The sequence below is a fragment of the Barbus barbus genome, assembly GCF_936440315.1.
Source record: "Barbus barbus genome assembly, chromosome: 17".
Classification (NCBI taxonomy): domain Eukaryota; kingdom Metazoa; phylum Chordata; class Actinopteri; order Cypriniformes; family Cyprinidae; genus Barbus; species Barbus barbus.
Window position 1 is genome coordinate 11,543,809 of NC_136745.1, and position 27,996 is coordinate 11,571,804.

Below are 27,996 nucleotides of genomic sequence, written 5' to 3' on the forward strand. Positions count from 1 at the left end.
CAAGTGAGGGGTAGAGAGGTGAAGTCAGGCTGTCTGTGAATCTTCCCAGTGTACATGTGATCATTACGATCCAGACAGACCATGAATACAGACGGATGAAGAAAGGTTGCAAACAAGACATGATAAAGATGAGAAGTCACTGAGGTGACACGAGGGAGGAAGAATGTGTGTTATATGAAGAGACAGACAGAATGTAATGTGCTCTTAACGCTGATGGGATAATAACAGGTGGTGATGAATATGTGATGCAAAATCCTCTGTCTCAGGCAGAGACTGGCACCTGCTGGTCACATGGCTTCATTCAGGACAACAGTGCTAATGTTCAGCAATGTAACATAATACTGTTCAAAAGTTTGGGGTCAGCAGGATTTTTCCTGAGTGAATTAATACTTTTATTTAGCATTATATTGATCCAAAGTGACAGTAAAGACTTTTAGAATGTAACAAAAGATTTCAGTAAATTTAATAAAATGCTGTTCTTTTGAATTCAAAGAATTCTGAAAAACTAATTAATCAAGGTTTCTACACAAATGTTAAACAAACGCCGTTTTTAACTGTGATAATATGAAATGCTTCTCGGGATTTCTGAAGGATCGTGTGACACTGAAAACTGAAGTAATGATGCTGAAAATTCAGCTTTGCATCAGGAATAAATTACATTTTAAAACATACTAAAACAGTATATAATAATAATAATTTTACAATACTACTGTATTTTTGATTAAATAAATGCTGCTTTGGTGAGCATATGAAACTCCTTTCCAAAGCATTAAAAACCTTTTTGACCCCAAATTTTTGAACGGCACTGTAATACACAGCATTTCCTCTTTTCTAATTATAGACATAGAGAGAAACAGCAAGACTCACTTTTTGAGGGGTTTTGATGGGGCTCTTTTCAACAGCCTTTACCTCTTTGTCATCATCACTAAAAAGAAAGAGAAAAATGAAGACATTTGTCAAACAAATAAAAATATAAATGATCCTCTCCTTTCAACAGAGCACAAGTTCACACTGAACAAACATGAGTTCTCACTCGTCATCATCATCATCATCGTCGTCGTCATCATCATCATCTTCATCACTATCCTCATCTTCATCTGAGTCCATTTTCAACTTTTTCTGAAATGACGGAACACAATCATTGGAAACAGAACAAAGAACATTTTTGATAAAATTGAGCATTCCGGCAGTAAAATCTGAAGTGACTAGTGAGATGCTAGAGACAAGAATAATCATGCTATTTTTATTAATGCATTAATTTGTGTTTTATCTTGTCATTGCTGCTATTCAATAAAAGCAATAAGCCACTAAAAATAAGTGTGACAGTGATTTTATCATAGATGAATCACAACAACACCCCTTAACCCGAGTAAAAACACTGTGACAGCTACTCATGGCTTTCTGCTTCAATAAGAATTCTGGGATCATTTCAACACTCTGACAAAAGATTTCAAACAGACTCCCTGTGTATCACATCGATGACAAGCTGTTGCTTGTCTCAGACACTTATCTAGAGGATTAAGTGTGTATTGAACAATGTGTCTCTTTACTGAGATTCCACAAAAGTCAACAGGGCAACCTCATAGTTTCTCTTTTAATGTTTCTGGACACTTAGTTAAACCCTTTTCATTTCTTATTTACAAAAGAAAGAAAGAAAGCACCACATTGTCTGTGATAAATACACTACAAAAATGATCATCTTCCTTATTATTTCTATTTTTACCAGTACAAATATCTAAACATTCTTAAATCAAGATACATTTACTTGAGACGCAAAATGACTTAAGATATTAGGTCTCGTTTTCTGAAAACTTCATCAAAATTAAGTGAGTTAATGCTTAAAATAGAAAATAAAATTTGGTGTAGAAATAATATACTTCCTTAAAAGTGAAAACCAGATTATTTTTCGTACTCCATTGCTAGATTTTTTTTTCTTGTTTTAAGCATGAACTCTCTTAATTTTGATACATTAAAAAAAAAAAAAAAAATGTAATATCTTAAGTAATTTTACTTCTCAAGTAACTGTATCTTGATTTAAGAACATATAGGTATTGTACTGGAAAACAAGACAAGAATATCAAGTAAGGTTTTTGGGTTTTTTTGCTGCGTTAAGTATCCATCTCTGATTATCTTAAAGGAGTTTTATGTGTACTGCACCACAAAACAGTCATAATTTCATAGTGTTTTTTAAAGAATTGTGTCAACAGCATTATCTGTTGAGTGGTATGAGGTGAGAGATCACCTGAGGCACTTTTGCAAGGGTCATGTTGGACGGTCTCTTCACTGGTGATGTATTATTCTCCTCCTCTTCCTCATCCTCATCATCTGATTCCTTCACACCTGAGCAAACCACAGAGATCTCCAGTCATCAATAACTCTGATTTAAATCAAAACAAAACTTCACATGTCCACGTTTTGTGACTAAACCAATCTGACATATATAAGTGGAAGCATGAATGCTGCACTTGTTTAATATCCGGAGAATAGAACTGACATGCCTGAGAGTGTCTGAATAGCATGTGCAAACATATGGAAGCGATTATATCAGAGAAAATGGTGTCACATGGTGCTGGTTAATTCATTTTGAGTCCACTTTCACTTTCAGATGGCTGGATTACTCCCATGGACGTCGCAACAGGTTGAGAGGATCATTTCATCAGAGAGAAGAGAAGAGTAAAGAGAGGCAAAAGACACATCTGGGAAATGGTTTTCCTAAACTGGTCGTGTTCAGTCCTAACAAATGAGAAAAGGCAAAAGGTACTCACTGACGAAATGCTGACCACTGATGTAGACCGGCCCCCCGCCGGACCGCAGGCGAAAGGACACAGGAGGCGTGACCTCAAAACCTCCCAGACTTAGCTAGATGGTAAATTGAGACACACATATTGTTGTATAATCCAAACTCAGTGAGAATGATCATAATCATAAGATTAACACTTTTAGAACAAAAAGAGAAACTGTTTAGAACACAGAACGTAGCTTATTACGAAAAATCAAACATCTTGAGCTTGCCACACAGAGGCTCTGTTTTAAAACTTAACCTACACAACCATACAAAAGTTTGGGGTCAGTCATTTTTTATTTATTTTTTTTGAAAGTAATACTTTTATTCAGCAAGGATGCATTAAATTGATCAAAAGTGATGGTACATAAATTTATCATGTAATAATAATTTATATTTCAAATAGATGTTGTTTCTAATAATTCCTAAAGGAATATATCCTGGTTTACATAAAAATATGAAGCAACCGTTTTCAACACTGATAACAATAAGAAATGTTTTTGAGCAGCAAATCAGCATATTAGAATGATTTTTGAAGGATCGTGTGACACTGAAGACTAGAGCAATGATGCTGAAAACTCAGCTTTGCATCACAGGAATCAATTATATTTTAAAATATATTAAAATAGAAAACAGTTATTCCAAATTGTAATAACATTTAACAATATTACCATTTTTACTGCATTTCTGAGCAAATAAAAGCAGCTTTGGTAGAGCTGCACGATTCTGGATAAATTGAGAATCACACATTTTTTTGTCTCAAATAGAGATCACGATTCTCCCAAGATTCCGAACTAAACAAAATACTATCTATTCATTTGAATGAATTATTAAACATTTTTAATATATATATGTATTTAAAATATATTTAATGCATCCATATTTTATATTAAAATTACGAAAAAGTGGTTTGAATGAATGATTGAATGACTCATAAAAACTTCACTTGTTTCATTTCTGGATAAATCAGCATTTTTGAACAAATCTCTTGAATGAATGATTCAATGACAAGCACATTTTTAATGCATTCGACACAAATGTTATTTGAAGCACCAGTTACTTTCAAAAGGGGATTGGATCGCTACCATAGACATCAATGTTTCTATCTAAACTATAAACGTTCATCCCAGTATTTTTGTGATAATATGAATGACTGTAAGACAGAAATAATACCGTGTAGTTTTAAAGACTCTTTTTCAAAGGTTTAACACACAAGGGTGAATCGTTGTCATTTAAAAAATGGGATCACATGGGTGTTTGAATCGAGATTGCGGTATCTTTTAACGATTAATCGTGTAGCTCTGAACTTTGGAAAGCATAATAGACTTCCTTCAAAAGCACTGAAAACCCAAACTTTTGAACAGTAGTGTAAATTATTGAATATTAAAACATATACTACTAAGTGTTTATTATCAGACAATTTTGTACTAAAATCAGATAATAAATGATTCCCACCACAAACGACCGAACAAGATTGGTTTCTCAGAAAGAATTCACAACTGACATCCGTCCTGATCATTCCATGCCAGTACATCTGAGACAGGCCTTCAGCTAAACATCAGCACAATTGCGCAACTCGCAAAATACAAGCCACGGCCAAAAATTCTGAATGAACATTCCACTGCGCCAGGCAATGGCACTTGCATCGATGGCAACCAGATGTAAACAGCTGAGGGCGCGATGGTCTGCTTAATGCTTTAAATGACAGCTATGTAACTGTTGTAATTACGTTGAATGGCGAACAATCCCTCACGTCCAAAATCATCTCAGATGATCCGTTTCAACACAAACGCTGACTGATTAGTTGATTGTCTCCCAAGAAATCGAGACAAAACCTTGTAATTAAGGTACAATTATTGCTCGAGTCACATATCCCGGGGCGTTTTCTAATTTTGGGATTGAATAAACTGAATAAAATCAAAGATCTTACAGACAGGGTTGAAATAACACAAAAACAGGCTTACAGATTTGGACAAAACAGCAGCTATGCCCTCAAATAGATGTACTGAAGTGTCAAAATGGATATGCCACCATTAAAAACTCCACCCACTGTACTAATCAAACCAGCAGTTGGTATCTACCAGAACACAAATAGAGTTGCAAACCCTGCGTTCTGATTGCTCTGAGCCATAAAACATAGATTCCTCCCAGAGCTCTTTGGAAATGCTCACATTTTCCATAGCTGATATAAAACAGAGGCCAATATGTGCTGATGTCATGGAGAGCTTGTGCCTGCTGTCCTGATGATGCAACGATGGCCCAGCCCCTTCCAAAAACAATCTGTCAATCACAACTTGACCAGCCTCGGCACAGCTGGAATTTTTATTAGACACATACTTCCAATACCATAAAACACCCATAACAGGCATCCCTCCACAGTATAAATCCATATTCAAGATGTTACTGAGGGCATAATAACAACTGGCTGCTAGTAATCTATTTTTATTTTACAAATCAAATTAGAGCAAACTTGTAGTATCATCTGCAATATTCATTTCTACCACACTACTTGAAAACTTTGTCTATCGCAAAAAGTGATTTGAAGTGAAAGTCTCTAAATATGGAGAACCTACAGGCAAAAACATTGTTGTTTTTTTCATGCACTGATCAGTTTTGCCATTTTGGTCTATTTGGTTTCTCATAACGTGTGTTTTTGCAGACTAGTGGAAGGACAACAAAGAAAATACACTTTAAGTGATCTACTATACATATTTTTAAAGGCTGTTTTCTCAAAATTAGTTTTTCTCCTGCAATGAGCAAGAAATCTCCTTTTCAGTAACACTTACATAAAACAAACTTTTTATTCCTATCCATATTCATAGAGATGTGTTCAAATATCGTATCATTTGTCAAATTCCCCTCTATAAAACTTTTGGCAATATGTACTTAGAGTTATAAAACTCGATAAAACTGCTTTGGAAGTTGTGAGTTGTGAAGATTATATGATCTAGGAACTTTGTAAGTGTGTGCTATTGTAAAGACCTCGTTTTCATTTACGTTAAATTCAATATAACATCTAAACTGACTAAAGTCTACTATCATAGTAAGCACGCGTAAAATGCATAACAAGGACGCTGTAAAATAAAGAGTTACTGAACCGAAACGAATCAAGTGAACAAAAACAGTCACTGCACTTTTAATTACCAAAGCCTAGCAGAAGAACTTATGGATGATATAGTTATAATTAGGTAGATGGATACACAGTTGAGCATTGCACGTTTCTGTTCATGATACATAAAACTCTGTAAAACATAGAGACTAGAACACTTACACAAGGCAGAACAGACGGCTTCAGTACAGCAAGAGTGATTTTGGTCGTTTTACCATCGTAAGTCAATCCTTCTATCTCCACGGTGTGGAATTTATCCTCCGCCTCAGCACCCAAACACACCTGAGAACACACGGGAAGAGAAGAATCTGGTTTTTTAATGTGAGTTTAAAATTATTAATCTACAACAGAGTGCATTAGCACAGTTATGATGAACAATGACAACAATATTCCTAATACAGAACTGAAAGCAATGTTATAGAATAGAATGTGAATAAATCAGGATAGAATAATATACTGAATAGAATAGAAGTTCGTTACTAATAATTCTATGAACTTTAAATAAAAAATTTAAAAAAACAATAGGTGAGTGGATTTAGAGTTTTAGTGAAATTATTTATAATTAAATGAGATTTACAGGAGTTAAAAAAAAACATTAATAACTTACTGCACACCTGATTTCAGGAAACATGAAAAAAAAATTCCAGGAGTAAAGAATCAATTAGGGTTTAATATCATATGTGAAAAAGAACAGAATAGAACTATAGAGAACAAGAACAAGACAGAATATTGTTATTTTTTAAGTGCTACAGAATATACAGGACAAATGAAATAAAATAGATTAGGTAAGAATAGAATCTAGACTGCACCTCACAACTTCAAAATTTATTTTTAAGGTAGTACTGATTAAACTATTCCATGCAGGACTGAATATCTGTAATAGTGAGTCATTTTAATAACATTTGATTATTTCATCTTCCTCACCGCTTTGAGTGACAGCTGATGTTCAGCCTCATCATCATCCAACTCAACTTTGTGCTCTTTCTTATCAGCTTTCAATGAGCAACCTGTAGGAAGAAGTCACAAATTATGTTTTATTTATTAATGTTGTATACATGGATGATTTTCCCCTACAATTTAAATTTTTACAAACAACATCCTTTATAAAGGCTGTAGACACGAGATCATAATAAACAAACTGAGAAAAGAAATATTCCTACTCCTTTTGACCAGAATATTTTTAAAAGAAACTACATTTGCGCTCACATCAACATCAGGCTATAAACAAAGGACAACTCTATGCATGAGGCTAACTTAGCTGTATTAGCCACAACTCTTTTATTGCACTGCAATACTGCAGGAGACGCATGTCATGTGAATCCATAATACTGATTATCGCATATATATGATTAAGCAACATGAGATTTTATTTCAGCTCACCAAATAAATACATCTGAGGTCGGCTGAGATCTTTAATGTTATCCTCCATTTTTGCGCCACAGAGGGTCCTGTTAATCGTAGTTCCGGCGTGTGGATTGGCACTTGAATGGACGAATGAGAGTGCAGAGTGGGCGGGCTTTTGCACGAGTCGTCCAATAGCATTCGATCTTGGTGGTAAAATAAACTGCCCTTTGTTTGCGTTTTCTTGCTTTAGTACCCAATTTATCCGCCAGATGACGCCATATAATAACTATTCAGTACACTTGCCTCTGTTCGTTCATTCATCCTTACAATAATATGTACTATTAATATAATGAGCCAAATGCTTTATTGTAATGATTTAATGCAACTTGACATCCATCCCAATTAAAATAATAATAATTGGAATTATTGAAATCATTGTCATCATTTAAATACCAATAAAATGATTGTCTTTCCAATGTTTTTTTCTGCAAAATAATTGTTAGTATAAGATCAATTTGTCTTTGTAATTTTGTAGCACCAGTTCATTTGTTCATAAGCTTGAAAAACTAGATGTTAAGACCATTATAGAATATTCTACTCATTTTTACGAACATTCATTCTAAAATTAATTCGAGGTCAGTTACTATATTAGCAGTTTCCAAATAGTAATTTATTATTTTTTAGAACATGTCTGGTTTAGCTTATAACAATCAGAATTTTAGGACCATAATACGAAATTATACTCAATTTGTATTAACATAAACTATAAAGCTGCCTCACTCAGTGAGTCAAACACCGAAGCATCGATTCGAAACATCAAAAGATTCATTAAGTTTCCGACGCTCTGCTCTAAGCGCCTTGTAGTTCAGTGTCGCTTCTCGATTATTTATTAAACTCTTCAGACGATTTAGTTGATTTCCCATTCACAAGAACAAAGCTTTTTGCTTTGTTAGAGGTGACAGCCATAAAAACGTACGAAGATAATCGCTTCCACCCTTCATGCAGGCTCTTGGTGAAAACAGTTCAGAACAGGCAGCACTTTAACGTGAGTGACCCGTATACACATAAAGACATGCCGGTCTGGTTACACACCCCAAAACACATGCATGCCTGTCGGAGCTCTCTCTATATAGTTGCTGGACCCTGTCAACACTTAAAATCTTATTGATTTACATGACAATCAGAATTGCATCTTATTTTTTGGCCATGCATTTAAAAACATCTGCACCAAATTGCACATTTTTGCTGGGTTTGGCCCCAGAATTAAATTTTTCTTCAGGTATGAGCTTCTTATTCTCACTTAAATGTTCCATTGTCTTTCATACTTTAGGCTAATGATGATTTCAGTTTTCAAATATTTTCCTAACTTCTCGCTTTCACAGAACCAGCTATCTGATTTTCACAAACGCAGATCAGCCATTTAGATGTGTCCGTAAAACTACAGGTATATCAGATGTGTTGTGTGTTGCTTTACTGTGGCGACGCTCTTGGTGGCCCGACATTTGATAGAGATTGTTCCACAGATATTATGAAAAAGCCTTATTATGTTACATTAAATTGAATTGTCGTGAGTGTCCCATACTACTCCATTCCTTTCTTGATAAAAAGAAATAGAATTCGTTTGAAGGACTTGCGTTACTAGACACATAGATAGCCATCACTGCATCTGTATAAAGATAAAACATCAATACAGTCTATTTAAAGCACACCAACACTAATAGAAGAACATTTTTGTATAAATGGTTTCATAAAGAACATCTGAAGAAACTTTCTGTTCCACAAAAGTTTCTTTTTGGCGAAAGAAAGTTCCTCAGGTTATAAAACGGTAAGAAAAGAACCTTTGACTGAATAGTTTCTATGGCATCGCTGTGAAGTAGCACCTTTATTTTTAAGAGTGAGGACATTTCATTCAAGATTTTGAGAAAAAAGATTGATTTATAATGGCAAAATACTGGCTGATTTGTCTTGGATCAGCTGCCAAATGGAGCTGTCAAAACTTAGATATTTAGATTATTGTATGCATGATGCATGTTTTTCACCCTTCTTGTATGTTCAGGCTACAACTTATTGTTGTTTCTAGAGGACTGTGTTTATGTGTTTGTTTGTGTTCGTGAAAATGCAGTGCGGTTTATCTTTGAACCGTCGGACATCCGCTGTAATCTGAAATCACAGACTTATTGTGAAGAAATGGAGGCCATATAGGTCATATTGGTTTGTAGCGTCTGTGAGATAAACAGGAGCCTGTCTAGGAACATTGAGTGAGATAGGAAGTGTGCTACTTTAACCTCTCGCTTCTCGCTCATCTTGTGTGGCAACATTTTATTGGCTGAGGTGGGGGCCTCAGGTAGATAGGGCAAAAAAGCATAAAGGCACATCAGCAGGAGAAAGAGAGGCTCAGAGCACCTGTGGACAAACACAATAGAGAGTTTAGAAAACAGAGGCCGAAAGGAATTTCAGCAAAATGAGCCAAGTCACGTCGCAATGGCAGAATAGACAGGAAGATGAAAGCGACTGGAAGACTGACAGAGGAAATGAGGGTAGGAGAGGCGTCACCGCAGCAACCGACTCATGCTGACAGGATCTTAACCAGGAGAGATGGCATCAAACTTGGCAAAACAAACCAGGAGTGCGATGGCAAAACAGACAGTTGTCAAATTGTTGTTTTGCTTATGGTATAGGCTGATAAATTTGATGACAGCTTTATAATAGAAGAGAATACATAAACAAAGAGAAGTTTGATCAACACTGTAAGAAAAGAAACAAATCCATAGAAAGACGGTTAATGTCCTACATGGCAGATAATTACGTTTTCCGTTAAATTTACAGACATTTCCCCTCAAACCTAAAACAAAACATAATGCAATGTAGTAAATAAATAAATGAGGAATGTTCTTTCATATTAACATTACATTGGGCTGTGCTTTTAAGGCCTTTTTTTGAGAGTGAATACATTAATATATTATACTTTTTTTAAAATTCCATTGAAATCTAATATTTTAAGTAGGCCTATATAAATCTAACATTAAAACTTTTTATGTTTTGAAAGTGTACTTAATAATTAAAATGCTTGTGCTTACCAATGAAAGTATAACAGTAGTATTGTGAAATATTATGGCAGTTTAATATAACACTTTTCTGTTGTAATATATTTTAAAGTGTAATTTATTTTACTTTTATTCCAGTCTTCAGTTTCACAAGATCTCTCTAATATGCTGATTTACTGTCTAATTATTATCAGTTATTCCTGGTTCTCAATTATTATTAATGATTATTGTTATCATCAATGTGGAAAAGGACATTCAGGGTTTTCTGATAAGTTCAAACAACATTTATTTGAAATAGAAATCTTTTGTAATGTTATAAATGTCTTTACTTCGACTTTTTATAATTCTAACGTGTATTTGCTGAATAAAATTATTAATTTAGCAATTTTTTTTTAAAAATCCACCCAAAAACTATGTGTATATTTAAGACGTTTAATCAAGATGTTATTTCTACATCTACATCATCTGACTTTAGTTAGCAACCTGATTTGGTCAGATTCATTCGATCATATTAAATTATATTTTTGACTTAAATACAAGTACACTGTAAAAAAAAAGAAAAGTTGAGCCAACTTAAAATTTTAAGGCAACCAGCTTCAGCAGATTTTTGGGTTCTCTCAACTTATTTTGTAGGAGATTCTCAACTTCTTGTTGTATAAACTTAAAACAACAAGTTGAGAAAACTCAAACCTCTTTTTTTTTTTTTTTACAGTGTAGTTCATTTGGATGTCACAACAAAGGTTACTTGAAACAAACATTTTATAAAAAGAAAATCTATTTAAAAAAATTTTTTTATTTAAATGTCTGCAGTAATTTCAGAAACAGTTTGCAAGATTTTAATATGTTTAATTCATTGCCTGAGACCAAAATTGGAAAATGATTATGTGTTATGAATTTTAAAACAGACCAATCACACAAATCCAGCAGAATTATTGTTCCCATTGAAAGATGCTTGTTTTCCAGAAGCTGCAGTTTGTGCAACTGCTGGTTCTTTTCTGTAAGCCACAGGCTGTAGAGCGCTGTAATCAGTTTAGCGCTTTAGCATTTCCTGGGAGATGCAGTCGTGTGTAGAACAGAATGTAAAGGCTCATTTACTGCGAATAAAACTGCTATGATTCCATGTCCCCTCCCTGTGTTACGTCTACTGTGGTATAACCGATGAGGAAACTGCTGTTTGGACTGCTGTCTTGGCTCACAGAGATCCCATCAGTTGTTTACGCCCTTATGGTGTCTGGGTGGACATGGGTGATGAATGCTTTCAAAATACTTGTCAAAGACTTGTTTTTTGTATACAAACTGTACTCACAGGTTCTCACCAACAAGTTTTTACAAGTTGACAATGAATGATGATTTGGGCTAAATATAGGTAGTAGTAAAATTCAAAGAGGCATGTTTTTATCAATGTTAAAATAACCCATTTGTTCTTTGTTTTCCCTGAAAAAATGGTGGTGGTACTATCAAAATGTTGTTCTGTTTTAGCATCCCAAACAGCCCAATATTGGCTCAACCAATTGAATGAGTTTAAACTCTTAAATATAAAGATTCCAACAGGTATTTACTGTAATGTCAAAGAAGAACCGTTTTTGGTTCCTCAAAGAACATTTCAATGAACAGTTCTCAGCCATCTAAAATCTAAAGAACTGTTTTCCACTATAAATGCAATGGAAAGATTCCATAGATGTTAAAGGTTCTCATATTGAACTATCAATGCCAATAAAGAGTCTTTATTTTTAAGAGTGTAGGAATAGCATTATTTGTGCTATTCTATATTCGGTAGTTGTGCAAAAATGACACATTTCACCATTTATAGTATTCTAAATTAATTTTACACAGGATGAAACAGAAGTCTTAGAAGTCACAATTCTTTTTAATATAAAACACCTTTAAACGTCACGTCATGAAGAATCCATAGAGAGCGCCTCCATAACTGCTTCCAAAGTGCGTTTTAGGAAGGACTCCAGCTTGACAGAACTAACATTTTTAGTCCATCTCTTCATACAGGAAATGTAGAGAACATGCATCACAAACACATCTTACAAAGTCCAAAGAAAAAAAAAGAAAAAGAACAAGAATGAACGAGTCTGGGGTTGAGTCAGTCTCCTTGATGCCAAATGGCACGTAGACAAACAGTCGTCTTGATGGGAGAAATTCATCAGACAGCTTTGCGGTTTTGGGTTGGAAAGGACATAGCCCCTCCCTCTCTTAGATGGGTAGCTGAAGAAAGAGGAACGAGAATGTAGCGTAAGGGACGAGCAAATGACCAGGCAGATTCAGGTGGGAATGAAAATGTGAACTTGGTATGCTTGTGTTTGTTTTGATTCCACTTTAATTAGGGTTTTTGTTCCATGCCAAGACTTAAATATGCATGTTTCTTAATGATAAACAAATACAGAAAAATACAGTTCTGTTTAATCTGTTTTTGGGTTTTTCTAGCCGTTTTTATCACAATCAATCATCGAAATTGAATAGAATCTTTCCATATACAAGTGTAAAAGATGTTTTTGCACAGCTAGATCTCTTCTACCATCTCACAGAAAAAAAAACGTATGGCTTGGTACAGATGCTCATGAAGTGAGTCCAAGTGAGAATGTCAGAGATCCGCCTAAATTAAGTTCTAATTGGCGTCCTATAAAATCCTTTCTCAATTAACTAGCACACATGAGAGTTGTGGGTCAGACCACAGATGCAACTGAGGTGACGGACGTCACCTTGTTTTCTTCTGCCCAAGGCTGTAAGTTCTGCAGGGCGTAAAGCGAGGAGTTGTGTAGGCAGAGAGGGTCTTGTTGGAGCGGCTGACTCAGGGTCTTCTGAAAGGCCTCCTGTTGTAGCTGCAGCATCAGACGGTTGGCTTGCTGTCGCTCAGCCTCTCTCTCCTCAGCGGTCTGCCTCCTGTCATCAGAGACGCATGATTGAAGTCAAATACAAAAGCGGATTATGTCAACTAACATGTTTATCTGGTGCAGGTCCTAGGCTGGTTTTAATTACCTTGAGAGATCTGAGCTCTCCGCATACACAAAGGACATGTCATGCCTTTGTGAAAAATAACAATGTGTGCGTTATGACTAAAGTCATTTTGAATGAAACGCATGAATGTTAATGGTTCTGTACATTTAATAACACCTTGAATGTACACGTGAGGAGCCTATTGGAGCTGTCAGCGTAAAGATGTGAAAGTGAAGTGACATACGGCCAAGTATGGTGACCGATACTCGGAATTCGTGCTCTGTATTTTAACCCATCCAAAGTACACACACAGCAGTGAACACACACACACCGTAAACACACACACGGAGCAGTGGGCAGCCATTTATGCTGCGGCACCCGGGGAGCAGTTCCTTGCTCAAGGGCACCTCAGTCGTGGTATTGAGAGCTGTACATTCACTTCAATTCCCCCACCTACACAATTCCTGCCGGCCCGAGACTCAAACCCACAACCTTTGGATTACAAGTCCGACTCTCTAACCATTAGGCCACGACTTCCCATATTTTCCCATATGTGAGTATTATAATATAACAGTACATGACAAAACAATGAATAAATGTTATGTTATTGGTCCAGGGACCTGATATGTACTTTGATAGATCAAATATGATTAATCCTTCTACTAGCTGCATGAACTTAAAGGGATAGTTCAATGTATCCTCGTTTACTCAACCTTGTGGCATTTGACAGTGTGAGTTTCATTGTATAAGAAAAGATATATGTATATTGGGTAAAAAAAAAAAATGAAAACAAAGCAAAGACAGATTTTAAAGTTTTGGGTGAACTGTCCCTTTAACATCAAATTTACCACAAGTTTCTTCAATTTGAATAAAAAAAATTTGATTTCTTATCCCTTTTTCAAGGTTAGAAAGTCATTTCGAAACAGGAGTAACAAAAACAGGCAAATTTTGTCAAGTAAGATTAATTAATTTATCTTAACTTTTTTTTTTGCACCATCAAAGGGATTTTCTAAATATTTTTGGGGATGCTTATAGGGTAATTTGTCATTCAAATACAAATGTGTATTGTTATTTTTCTTGAAATAAATTAAGGAATTACCATACTTATAATATCCTATTTTAGTATCACATTTAAAATGAGACATGGTTCACTGATCACTAACAGCATGGAAAATGCAAACAGAAACTGTGTTCCTTTCACTCCAGGTTTTCCAGGTTTGTTGTGATGTAAAATATTCGACTGTAGTCTAGAGACACTTTGAGAATGAAGGATGTATTTGTGTGTCGATCGTACGGGTAACAAGCCTGTGATCAAATGAGCCAAGTGCAATCACATTACAGTGATGCATTTAGCTGTGATGTGTGGCTAATGGACGCCGGGCGGCAGGTATGAGACCCTCATGGCGGACAGATTTTGTCATGGAGGATGAAGTCAGGATGTATGATTTCATGCATTCATGACATCTGAATTTATTCTGAAATAAACTGTGTTCAGTGTTGCTATTGATATTCAGGTTTGGTTGGTATCCAGTTGTGAGGTAAGATTTACCAGAATTTCATTCCAAAGTGACCGCGCTAATGAATGCTTCCCAGCAGCTTTCAGCAGATACAGATAATTGCTGAATTAAGAGCCCCATAAATATTGATGAGTAGGCATACTGAAACAACCATAATAAATTTTTATTTGTTAAAGGCCATGACTCAGCTTCATTATAAATAAATCACATTCAGCCAGCTCTCCTCTGCCTATTGCAGCCTGTTGGTAAAACCAAAGGTAAGTAAGCCTGCTCTTAATTAGATTGGGCACTTATTTGCTCCAAAAGAGCCAACAGCAAAAGGTTGAGTAGATTATGGGGAAAGTATGGACATGCTCTCAATTATTCAGAAGTATAGGTTCAGTACTGCATGGACAGCAAGTTTCCACACAGCCTTTTAAGAGCTTGAATGTTTCTGCTTGGTCAAGGCAATTGGTGTCCAATGTAAAATAAATAAACAAATAAACTGCAAACCTCTGCAAATTTACAGTAGTATTTTTCCACTAGGCCTTGAACCCCTTTTCACTTAAGATCAGTTCTGACTAAATTAGCTGCTTTAGCGAATTATATAGGCTATAATCAGATATTGCCAACAAAACGAATTTGAAAGCCTTGGATTCAGATGTAATCGAAATAATTCATATAGGTTAGGCTACAGCAGGATTTTAAAGCTATATCGCCTATAAACTACTCCTATGGCTAATATTTTTTTATACTTGGACGAGAGGTTGTGTTTAAAAATAATCAATTTTAAATCGAATATGTTTTCACTCACCTCCATTTTGTTCTTCTGTTTTGAAACCAGGTTTTGACCTGAGCGTCTGTCATCTTCAAGGCCTTGGCGAGCGTGGCGCGCTCCGCGGACGCCAGGTACTTCTGCCGATGGAAGCGTTTCTCAAGCTCACAGATCTGCACTCGGCTGAACGAAGTGCGGGGCTTTTTCCGTTTCGGTGGAGTTCGGTTCTGGTACGGATGACCGATCCGTCGTGTCACGGAGAACGGTGAAAGAGCAGCTGAAAAAAAGCAAAAAACAGGATTTAGGTGTGTGTAGGTGAAAAATATTTGCATTCAATAAAACTGTAAAGAATAATTTTCACGAAGAGCCAACCCGATCTCATGAAAATGCGTATAAATAGCAAGCGAAATAAAAACAAAACTAATTGATAAGCAAAAATGGAATGTGGCGTGTATGCTACACGATGGGTAGGATTAGGATTATGGGGTAGATGCGTATCATATACACGCCGACACATTTCGTATCATATCCATGCGAAAACTGCGTATCATATGCACGCCAAACACGTGAGTATCATATAGGCTACACGCCAACGTCCATTTTTGCGTATCAATACCACGAGTTTTGCTTTTATTTGGCGTACTATTTATACGCATTTTCATGAGACCGGGCTCAACATACATGTATATTCTGGAATATGGTTTTAATGTGATAAAAACAAACATCAAAATGAATAATATTGATGGCGCGATATTTCGACGCGCACTTAGAACCTTAAATAGGCTACGTTTCTAACAGTAAGGTTTTATGTGGTTTCCTGAACTGAGTGCTCTTCTGTCGAACGTGAATTTTGAGCGTCTTTTTTTAAAGGGAGGTCATGATGTCCATCACCTTTAGCTTCAGCACATAGCCACACGGACAAATCGTATTTCAGGTTTCACACAAAGTGCTAGCAGCAGTCAACTCAGGCTCATTTCTCATTCATTCCTTCTGTATTGTTTATCCATTATTCATGGTTTTACAACAGAGGTCTTGATTTTTGCATTCAGAATTCTTTGTATGCATTTATTTGAATTTCTCTCACCCCCCACCCACCCACTACACTATAGCCTATGTCTCGTTATTAAAGTATATAAGCATTAAAGCAAATAGTATTTGCTATACATATATCAGAAACTGTGTTTTTGATGTATTTATGGGGACCACAAATGATTCCTAGACATGACTCCTTTCCACTAAAGGGTAGCATACTGGAACCCAATCAAGGCCACTAAATTGCGGTTAGGTGTCTAACCAACATTGATTTGGTGACGGTATGTTGTCCTAATGTTTTGTTTGTGCACCTGAATGAAACAAAAATATAAATGCATCACAGGTTGCACGTTTATAGTGCACAGGGATGTTAATTTGCACATTTCGAACAGCATCTGAATTGTGATGCTACATTAGCAGCTTGTGGCAAACTATCCTTACCATTTGGTGAATAAGGATGTACACATTCAAGATTAAGAGGACCAAATGTATCAAACACTGGAAAAACAGTAATGCCCCTCACATATGCTCCTTACATCCTGAATATAAATTTTCATATATCAGTATGTTATTAAAATGTATAAAGATTTATCTTTATCTTTATTGTTATCTTTTTTTTTTAGTAGTAAGTAACATGATTTTGTGTGATATGTTCTGCAAAGCTATAAATGGGAAAATAATTTAAATATTGGCTTCCACTGCACTGTATATATATATTCTGTATTGAAACATATCTGTTTAATTCAGCAGAAGCCAAAATTAATGTTGAACATCTGAAGAAAATGTTTACAAGGACAGTATCTGTATAGTGTAGATGCAATTCTGTGCAAATAAAAATAAAGCAGAGAGATTGCCAAAATATTATATTGCATCATTTATATAGACAAAGATGTTATAAAATGAGAAAATTAAATTAAGGAATTAGACCAGAATAACAAAATAATTAGAGATCACTCAACACTTCACTGTGCAACCTGTTTTGAGTATACCAAGAGAGTGACCTTGCTCCATGTATTTTGTTATTCTTGTGGCTGAACTTGGGTCTTGCAATGGTTGGCTGGCCATGTGTGAAGACAGAGAGCCAGTTTTCTGTTTGGCAGGTTGGAGTTCAGATAATACCATGTTTGGAGATCTGTAAATGTCTCTTCTTGGCTACTCAGCTATACATTCATTCACGTTCTTGTGTAATTCAAGATTCGTCAGTGGCTCTCAGAAGAACTTCTCAACAGTTCACACTAGTCACACTGGGATTCCTCAAGGTCTGTCATGAGGTCAGTCTGACATTGAATCTGTTTTGGGCAACCTCAGAGATGCAACTTAATATATCGTTATAACTGATAATAAAAATAAGGTGTCATGATTTTATTTATTTGGGCTAGATATTTTATTTTGATCACAACATTCCTAATGCTGAGATCATTAGTTTATTTGTCATATTTTATTAGACGAGGAAGTAAAAAGGCTTCTGATTGGATTAAGCGCATAGACTCTTCATTCCTTGCGTAATTAGATTTTATTGCTTTTAATTAAAGCGCTGATCTTGAATGACAGGCGGCACGCGTCATCATCATTTAAGCACACGGGTAATGATTCTAGAACGTTTGACATGAACATTATCAAGAGCAATTAATTCATTTTCTAAAATGTATTTTAGATGGCACACTTAGTTTATGTCTCCGTAGCTAAAGTGGAATGTTTTTCGACATGGTCACAGCTTTGCTTATTTTTGTTTCTACTATATGTCAGGTGTGCAGATTGCAGAACGAACTAATAACACATTTCCCAGGAAGACTCCTCCGCAGATACATATGTGGGTCAAATGGAAACAAAAACAATCCCCGTATTCAGTCTCGACAGCAGAGGGAATTCTAAATGATAAGTCTGTGTAATAAAATTTATGGTGAGCACATCAAAAAATCAAAGCTTGCCTTAGAGAATATGCGGCCAGTAATAAAATCAGTTATACGTGATATCACCTTCATGCGACAGCGCCTGCCTTTCCCATTGCGCATATTACCTTTGTAGAAATCTAATAAATATACATGTAATGGATTCAAAGCGCGATATTGAAATATAACATGGGCATTTGTCGCTATTTACGCGCAGTGAGGCAAAACAGAATGTGCCTTTAAATTTTCTCTCATGCTGGGAATTGAAATATCGAATAAAATAAAATAATTGTCAGGAAAAGCCATAAACCGTCCACTCGAGAAACTCGTCGTCCCTTCAGACACTGTCACCCTGGCTACGCGGCCTAGTCTCAGTTTCATAGTCATTTGTATTTATGGGTGGGAAAGATCATTATTGTCATTTCAGATAGAGGGGCATCCACATGCAATTTCATTTTCCAATTTCTCCAAGGCCAGTGATATCAGATTACGACCATCACCTGCCCCTTGTTGTGATGCAGCTGGACCCAACAGCCCCCACCAGCGGCGGTAATACAAATAAATGTACCTACTGATGAATATACTGTTATGCGAATCAGGGCAAGAGACTGAGCCTTTTCAGAAACAAATAAAGACCGTTTATATTAAGACAACGACACGTGCGTTTTTCTCGTGTCAATGCAGATTGTGGTATATTTGAAAATGGTCGATTGTAGCATTTACTGTATTCCCAGAGTTATATTTATACCTCCTTGCACGCCGCAGTTGTTACCAGTGCTGTTAACAGCAACAGAAAAGCCGTGTGTAAAGGCCGTTACCATCACCAGAGCACCTGTGTTTATTGACCGGAGAGCGACTGATCTGTTTATGCATTTCTGGATTTTTATAAACTTGCAAACTGCCAAGGAGTCAATTAACAAAAAAACATGTGGTATAGCCTTTCATCGCCTCCCAATCCGGCATGATATGTCCGGCCTGCAGTGCATATCGAGTCTCAGGCCTGTCCGTGCACCTTTACGCGTCGTGACACTTGTGGTGTAATGCAGACATGCAATTCAAGCTGACGGAGAAAATTGTTGGAAAAAGAGAAACCTATTTCAGACAGGCATCGTGCGTGACTTGTGCATTACGACTAATAAGTGGCTCTGGTTCCTTTTGGATGACGCTGGGAGAAAGGCACCAAAATAATTGCAATTTTTAAACTACTATTGTAACATAAATTTAGTACTATTTAATGTAAATATCTTGAAAATGAAAAGACCGTCTAAGAGGTGTTTGATGTAAATGTAGTTTTTTTCGTGGTTTCAATAATTTTTTTCTTTATATATATATATATATATATATATATATATATATATAGAGGCCTATATATGTGTGTGTGTGTGTGTGTGTGTTTTATATTTTGTAATGTTTATAGATAATCAAATGTACAGTACTGAACATACATATAATTTAGTTAAAAAATCTGAAATATGTCCTGCGTTACCTTATATCCAGAGCAATTCAAAGGCACGGAAGAGATAAAATATAGCTAATAAACGAGTGGCCCAAAGTGACTATGAGTAAAATTGATAAGCATATTTACAAAAGAGCTTTTGCAGTTGACATATCATTCTCTCATTTGAATAATTAATGAGAATGGGGCGGAATTCTGAATATTTAATGCGCAGAAATCCATATTCTTCTTCTTCATTTTCATCTCACTATGAGTGACGTCATTTGAAGACGCGAACTGACCAAATGGAAAACGGATGTTACGAATACAGACGAGGCACAAATAACATGATGCATATATTTTCTTATTCATGATTTTGAATTTATTTACTAAAATATTAATTAAAATTAAATAAAATAAAATTCTATATTAAAACTATAAGAGAGCATTAATATAATACAAATATAATTTTCATTTTCTGTAATCAAGCATAGGCAAGGCTATTTTTCAGAAAAATCCTTTATTTATTTATTTTTTTGTGTCCCACTTGGAAATCCTATCCAAAATCGTCCTCTGTTGGATCTCTTTTGGTATTGCCTTTGCGTAGATTAAAACGATTTGTCAACATGCCATTACACATTACTACTTGCTGTGGCAACATTTAGCTCCCTGCAACCACTGTATCATGATTCATTTGTCCTATAGGCCCAGAGAGACAGTAGCTCAAGAATATAGACGTGACTTGGTGTCATAAAACCATTCCACGAGAAACTGTGATTTTGAAAGCCACTGTGTTTTTATGAGCAATACACACGTATAATATCCACAAGCCGAGATGATGCTGGTTCTACTGTGCGCCTGAGTTCAATCCAACATCATGGCCTCTGAAATAAAATGAATTATTGTGCTACTTTAAAAGATTGTCTTGTGTTACTCCGATGTGTCGAGGGGTAAAGCTACTGGAGTGTTTAAAGGATTTCCGATATTAATTCAAGCACAATGATGATGATGTGTTTAGCAGAGAAAAAGAAAAAACGTCGATTTAAATATAAACACCTAATAATGGTAATAAAAAATAATCCTCTATAATACAAAAAAATATATAATAATAATAATAATTTTAGAGTAAACTCCATTTGCCTCTAAAAAAGTATTCTAAAACAATCTTAAATTATATGGGCCTAATTAATATTTCTACGTAGAAATATATATGGCATTACATATTACTGTAGCCTATTTAAACGTGAATACGTAAAATGAATCGATTGTTGTATTCCTTATTTTTAAGTCATTTTAAATAAAAGCTTCTACTAAATAAATAAATGTAAATGCAAAAGACCGTTGTACATTAAAACACAATTTCTTTAAGATAAGGCACCGAGTCAAAACATATTTTAGTAGAAATGGGGGTATGAAAAATAAGAGGTTTTAGTTTTAAAATCCATTATATCTTACAGTAATAATATATAATTTATTATTGTAATCTTGAGACGTATTTTTCTATTTTAAAAGTAACAGTGCAAGTAATTTCAGTTCAAAACATACCGTAACAGTTATTTTTATATGTTTGTTTCTATTAATTGGACTACTGCTTTTACAACGTCTGCAATTTTTTGTAATTTGTCGTCTTAATTTAGCCTATAAGAAAATCACTGCGAAATCTGCAATTTACATTTAATCTGCAATTAAAAAAAAAAAAATCTTTAGGCTACGTACAAGAACGTTCCGAGCTAATAAAGCAATTTTCTCATTGTTAGCAGATTGACCTTAAAAGTCAGAAACAAATTAATCGTCCGTTTTTGTTGATGTTGGTCATAACTATACATTTTTTTCTAACATAAGCAAGACTTAGCCTACTTTTGGCAGTGCTGTAAATATTTTCAACTCTTACCGGTCAGCCGATCTTTGGCAAATCTTCTGCTGCTCTCCATCCAGGGGAACGAGAAGCTGGCGGGGCTGCCCATGCTGGGCACCGTGGGCATGGTGTGTATCCCCGCCGCGATGCCCTGTGGATGAGCAGAAGTCGGCGGGTGAGATGCGGGTGGCATGGGTCTGTGGGCCGGGACGCGGATGACACCACCTGCGTTCCCTGAGTTCACATTAACGTTCATATTCATGCTCACATTCATGTTCATGTTTACGTTGTAGGAACCTGCAAGTCCCGCCGCCATCGAACAGGCCGGATTGTACACGCTGTTGTAGCAGTTGGCATAGACGTTCGGCGCGAGCGCGTAGTCCGGGTCTCCGGTTCTGCTCGGCAGCATGCAACTACTCGGCTGGTCCGAGCCATTGAGAATCTGATCTATTCCAAAGCTGATGGGTTCGTGCTGCTGGTGCGTCTGGTTCACCTCTTCGATCCCCGTGTGCTCCATCGTCGCGGTTCTTTCTGTTGCGCACAGCTTGGAAGGTTGCGAGGTTTAATTCCTAAAACTTCAACGCAACACGATTTATTCCCAAAGGTACAAAATGTATTTTTAACAAACAAATATTCTTCCTTGAAGTATTCAGAGCCCATGCAATTTTATATCGTTACCATTTGATGTACAAAAACAGTGAAGAACAGAAATCACATTGACTCCTTCACGATTAATTCAGCATTATCCAACACTTTCTTGCATTGAGTGCATCTTGCATCTTTTTCAGTTCCATGATGATGCCTAAAAAAAAGCAACTCGACAGTAGAAAGGGCTCCGCGCTCACTGTTAAATCCCGAAGTGATGAGTTGCCAAGTTGTAGCAAACAACCCGGACGCGTTTCTGGAGTGGTGCCGTACCTCACAAAGGCGCACGGCCCAGATTTGAGCTCATCACTGTTATCTAAAGTGAAGTGTTAACTGTCCTATACGTGCATATTAATTGTCGTGAGCTGAATATGTCGTGTTCACGCTCCTCTTGAAGTGATTTCGAGCAGGTGAGACAAACCCCTTCAGCCCAAACTCTGTCACGCGCCTCTCCATTGGCTCTTGCTCACTTCTGTAAAGACAATGCCTCGCGCCCGCACCCCTCTCTTAAAGAAGCCGCTTCTGTTTTTCGCCAGGGCTGTTGTTTTGTCGTTCACGTTGGAAAAAAATATGTTTCATATTCCTAGAAAACAGAGCAGTGTAGTGGAATTATTAAAAAGTGTAAGCAGATGTGACATAAGTAGTTTGAAATACAATAATCATTTTTTTCTTCTTCTTTATTTTTAAGAATAAGCAGCGAAGTTTTTTTTTTTCGTGTTTTAAAAACATTAATATTTTGGAGAAAATAAAAACATTTGTATGCCAAAGTAAAGTCAGTTTTGTTGTCATGTGACAGGAAAAACAACTGTCATGACTGTGAGCCAAGGTCAATTTTATCACATACAATATCAAATTTTGACTTTTGTAATGTAAAGTAATATTGACTAAGAAAACGTATTGATATTGATTACTGATATTGATATTCTAAATATTTTTTGTATTATACAGTTTACGTTTTTAAAGGTGCAAGTTATTTAGTTTTACTTCATGCTTACGCCACTTTGAGTAGGCCTACTCAGTAACTATTTTTATTTATTTATTTTTTTCCATCCAAATTTTTTATAGAATATGGTATAAGGACACCTTGCATGGACTCTTGTAAGAAAGTGAATTGTCAAGTTAAAATACACTGAATTTGAGCAGGAATACTACTGACATTGGGTTGTAATAATAATAAAAAAATAATTAACAGCAGGCTTCATTTCTTGAATGTTGTGAAAATAACACATCAAAATAGCTTGTAAACCACAGGGTTGATGCTGTACAATATCCCAAGGAATAAAGGCCAACATGTTTAGATCAATTCAGAAAAAAGCTCTTCGGGTTTTGTCAAGTGTACAGAAACATGCAGCTTAACGCATGGCAATGCGTTTGCTTAATCAAATGAAACTGAATTTGATTGAAGTGCACTAGCCTTTGGCTGCGTAAAATAAAGGCTGAAGCCAGAGAAGCATCAGTTGCCTTTAGTGATGCAGAAGCCAGTGTGATTGGCGCAAATAATTTAACCTTTTTTCGCCCGAAGCTACAGTGGAAGATTCTCCGCTTTCAATTCAATAAAAATGAAAAATGGCGCATAATAAAACCTGAAAGCAAGGAAAACGAATTTAATATATCATCGTTTTATTACGTACTTATTTCAGCTCTCGCACGAATAAAAATATTTCTCCGTAGCACAAAGTGGCTAGAGGGAAGCATAAAAATCAATTTTCTGAATACAAAGCTGTATCAATAATAAGCGCTCTTGTGTGTGTCTCAATAGCAGGAAAACATGTTGTTGGTTCTCAATGATATGAGTCGTGGCTTTTTAACAGTGTTGTGCAACAACAACATCTCATCGTTAGGCTACAGGCCTATCATAATGTGGGGGGGTTTCTCAAACATGAAAAATATGATCGTTGTATTTCTAATCCTTGACTGAAGACGTTTTTCAGAAATGATGATTAGGTTTCGTTGGGCAGAGTGATGATGGCGCTCATACGAGCAGCTATAGAGCATCACGGTCTTAAAGGCCCATCCGAGCTCATAATGATCAGACACGACCGAGTCTGTCTTCATCACGAGGCAGTTAAGAAATTAAGAACGAACTCAATCATAATTAACAGTCAGGATTAACTATTATTCCCTGGTTTTCATTTCCATGAGTTCGCCCTAATGCCATTTTCTGTTCTATATACATATATGCAATTATAGATCTAATTTCTTGCACATTCATATTCCTCCAGCAGTTATTTTCCCGAAGATTGCTTTATTTTAACCACAGTTATTATCGGACTAAATGAACTGTGCTGAAAATATTTTAATTGCGTTTCTCTCTTGCTGTTATTGAGTTGAATTAAATTCCAGAAGCAAACGGTACCCCGCGTTCTCCAGTTGTTTTCGTCAGCACTGAATGTTAAATACAATTACATTTTCGCGCGGAGGCAAAATATTATCTAATGGTTACTAATTGGTTTAAATTGTAATTATTTTTAACACTAAGAAGCGCTCAAATTATTGAACCAGACAAACCGCGCCTACCCAACTCTTGTTTCATTTCATTAGGTGCAAAGAAGTGTTTATTCTAAAATCCATCCAATTAATGTCCTGTTAAAACATTGCAATGTAGAATCAAGAATCAAATTGCTATTTTCAGATGAGAAAATCTGAAATGCATGCCGGGATATTGTGAAAGCCAATAAAACAAACTTCTAAGCATTCCTTTGCATATTTTCTGTATATTGTGATTTTGAAATAACTAGGCTAACTATGTTTTAACAATTTGGTTTTTAAAACCTAATTTAGTTAGTGCCTAAATCTTTCTAAAACTGCCTTCCCACCGCGGTCTCCGGGTTGAAAGCCTAATATAAAAGCCCTTATAGCTGGTTGTCCGCAGGCGATGTCTTGACAAGGTTGTTGAGTGTATATAGGGTCATTGATCAATCGGAATCTCCAGGCAGTGCTGATAATAAAGTATAAAGACAAAGCGAAGACAATTTTTTTTTGTCACAGTTCGCCTTTCAACATTCAGTGGCCCGCCACCCTCCCGGGTGTAACCTGTTTCAGTGCGCTTTTGGAGATTTGCAAACAACTGCGATAATGTTTGCTCAATATGGTGCCACAGGGATTGGAAGGCGATACCAAGCAGCACAGCTCATGACAAATGGCGATTACAACGCTACATAAAGAATGAGATGAGTCAGTAGCAAAGCAGCTACTCACAGCCTCTTTTTTGCCAGTTATTTACACTGGCTGTCAATCTATGCAAATTGATGTCGAGACATTTTTTTTAGATTTTAAAAGAGAAATAATCGAACAAAAACTACGTGACAAACAGCCATTTAAATGTGCCTGAACACCTGCCGGTCGTGTTCAATATGAACGAGGCACGTTGGTTTGAAAGAAAAATCCCACCCATCACAGCTGCATCCATCTATAGATTATGAGGATTGACTGTGTAATGCATCTGTTTTTCACTTTAAATGCAAGGCGATCTTTTACACTTTACTGCTACTGTTAGTTTGGTTTTGCCGTTTTTTAAATAAACACTGCAATCTGTTGCGGAACAAGCCAGATTAAAAATATAATTTATTCATATATTTATAAATTATTATGAATATAATTTATAATAAAGTCTAAAAAAATAGTGTTGTTGTTGTTGTTATTATTATTATTATTATTGGTATTTTATAAATAATTTGTATTTATACAGTATATTTGTAATCAATAATAAATATAATGCTATTATTAATAACATTATTATTGCTACTATTCATATCACTAATAAATAACATAATTTTATAGTATTAAATAATGTATTTTATATAATAATATTGTTATTACCATTTCAAAACTATTAAAAATATATTTATACAAATGTAAATTATAAAAAAAAAATATGCTATTTGCATGGTCAGTCCTATAAAAAATATTTTGTTTATTTTTATTACCACTACTAGTACTACTGTTATTAATAAATAATATAATTTATATATGATTGTATTATAATTATTATTATGTATTATTGTAAGTTAGAAATTGTAAATGTAACATTAGTAGTAGTATGCCTATTATTATTATTATTTAATTTTATTAAGTGTAAGGTTCTTAATGTAATTATGTTAAGTTGTAAATGGAGAATTCAGGTCTTGAGCTGGTGTCTTTCAACACAGAAATGGCGCAACAGCTCTGGCTGATCCCAGCGCCTCTTAGTGTCAGTACATCCTTCAGCATTTCCTCGTGTGCATCTTGGCCTTGTGCCCCTCAAATGCATGTGTGTGCGCGCTTGTGTGTGTTTGCTTGTGTGTATGCGCGCGCCGATGAGCCTGTCAAAGTGGGGATTCGCATCCATTGCACCATTCTCCATCCCTCCCATGACTGTTGTGCTTTTGCTGTAATTAGGTTGAATTCAGAGCAGATTGAATTACGTTATTCTGCATCTCGAGCTGCAGTCCTTGACTTTCTCTCTCCCCCGGGAGAACCTGGCGCCTCCTTGCCCGATCAGACGGCTTCAACTGGACGGACCGCCAAAAGGGAAAAGCGCTAGGAGCGCACCGGGATCTCCGATACGTCATCTGGTAATGTGGACTAAATGAGAGGTGTGAGGGCAGGGGAGCAGGATAACATCGCAAGGTCTTGTGTGACCTGAAACAGATAAAGTGTTGGAATAATGAATTGTTTTATTCGCTTTGTCGATATGAATTTTGCTCGTTGGGGGGGGGGGGGGGGGGGGGGGGGGGGGAAGAATTTTGTTTCGCTTTTGGATGTAGCCATTTTATTTCTAGCAGTAGTTTTCACGTTTTGCTTTATTAATATTATTATTATTATTGTTGCCGAATGATTGAATGGAATATATAAGAGAAAATATACTTGATATTAAAACGGAATTCTATTGCTATAGTCTTTTTTATTATTATTTATTTTGTTGTTGTTGTATTTTGATTAACTTATTATCATAATTGTTTTATCCACTTAAATCAAGCTTTTCGTATTGTTCGATAAATAAACTATTTAGGTGAGATAACGTGTTTGCACGTGTTTAAAATAAAAATAAAATACAGTTTAAAAATGTAAAACGAATGAATATTTTTTCTTTCTTTTTTGTAATCATTCTACATTTCCTTACAACGGTTCGGGACATTTCTGACAGTAAATGTATTCCTCTTGTACAGGTCGTGTAAACAAATTAAAACATGCCTCACTAAAATATATGTATTTGTGTAGTTATTTGTGTGTTTGTATTTTGGTTTATTAATTAAATTAATTGTCAAAAGTGATCTTATGGAATGGAATCTTTGCACAGATGTGAATTATGTTTTCAGTATATTTATATTTATACGTGCCATGCATTCTTTTGTTCAAGTTTTATATATATTCATGATTGCATATTTAATGAATACATAGATAAAACCCCATTTAGCATTATATGAACATTTTTAAATGTTAGGAAATATAGGACACAATTCCCATATAAGAGTGGTTGTTGCCTCATTTGAATTAAGTTTTGTCTACGTTGTTGAAATATGGATTGAACACGAAACCAAATTTAAAAGGGATATAGTTTACTTATTGATAACGAAATTAATCAAACATATTTTGATATGGTTCTCTGAAAGCAGGGGATAGATAGATAGATAGATAGATAGATAGATAGATAGATAGATAGATAGAT

The 27,996-nt window shown here is 35.6% G+C and overlaps 2 protein-coding genes across 4 annotated transcripts in view; both read right to left on the reverse strand.

Moving 5' to 3' along the window:
• LOC306883239 (nucleophosmin-like) overlaps positions 1-7,377 on the reverse strand; it is a 34,561-nt gene extending 27,184 nt beyond the window's left edge. The window contains exons 1-7 of the mRNA XM_079438363.1: positions 7,272-7,377; positions 6,816-6,898; positions 6,054-6,173; positions 2,766-2,859; positions 2,243-2,340; positions 1,034-1,119; positions 868-925 (exon numbers count right to left, since the gene is read on the reverse strand). Coding sequence (XP_079294489.1) covers positions 868-925; positions 1,034-1,119; positions 2,243-2,340; positions 2,766-2,859; positions 6,054-6,173; positions 6,816-6,898; positions 7,272-7,320 — 588 coding nt within the window. The 5' untranslated portion in view covers positions 7,321-7,377. The remainder of the gene's footprint in view (positions 1-867; positions 926-1,033; positions 1,120-2,242; positions 2,341-2,765; positions 2,860-6,053; positions 6,174-6,815; positions 6,899-7,271) is intronic.
• Positions 7,378-11,059: 3,682 nt separating this feature from the next.
• LOC306883006 (T-cell leukemia homeobox protein 3-like) lies at positions 11,060-22,747 on the reverse strand (the record flags this gene model as incomplete). Of its 3 annotated transcripts, XM_079438053.1 has the most annotated exons (5): positions 21,973-22,747; positions 21,741-21,855; positions 15,533-15,770; positions 12,988-13,168; positions 11,060-12,493 (listed from the first exon to the last, which is right to left on the reverse strand). In XM_079438053.1, exons 1-5 carry the CDS (start codon positions 22,219-22,221, stop codon positions 12,482-12,484), a joined length of 795 nt encoding a protein of 264 aa, XP_079294179.1. In that variant the 5' UTR covers positions 22,222-22,747. The 3 variants fall into 3 exon arrangements, with proteins under 3 accessions (XP_079294179.1, XP_079294178.1, XP_079294177.1); XM_079438052.1 differs by having other exon boundaries at positions 21,741-22,747; XM_079438051.1 differs by lacking the exon at positions 11,060-12,493 and having other exon boundaries at positions 12,952-13,168; positions 21,741-22,747.
• Positions 22,748-27,996: the final 5,249 nt, after the last annotated feature.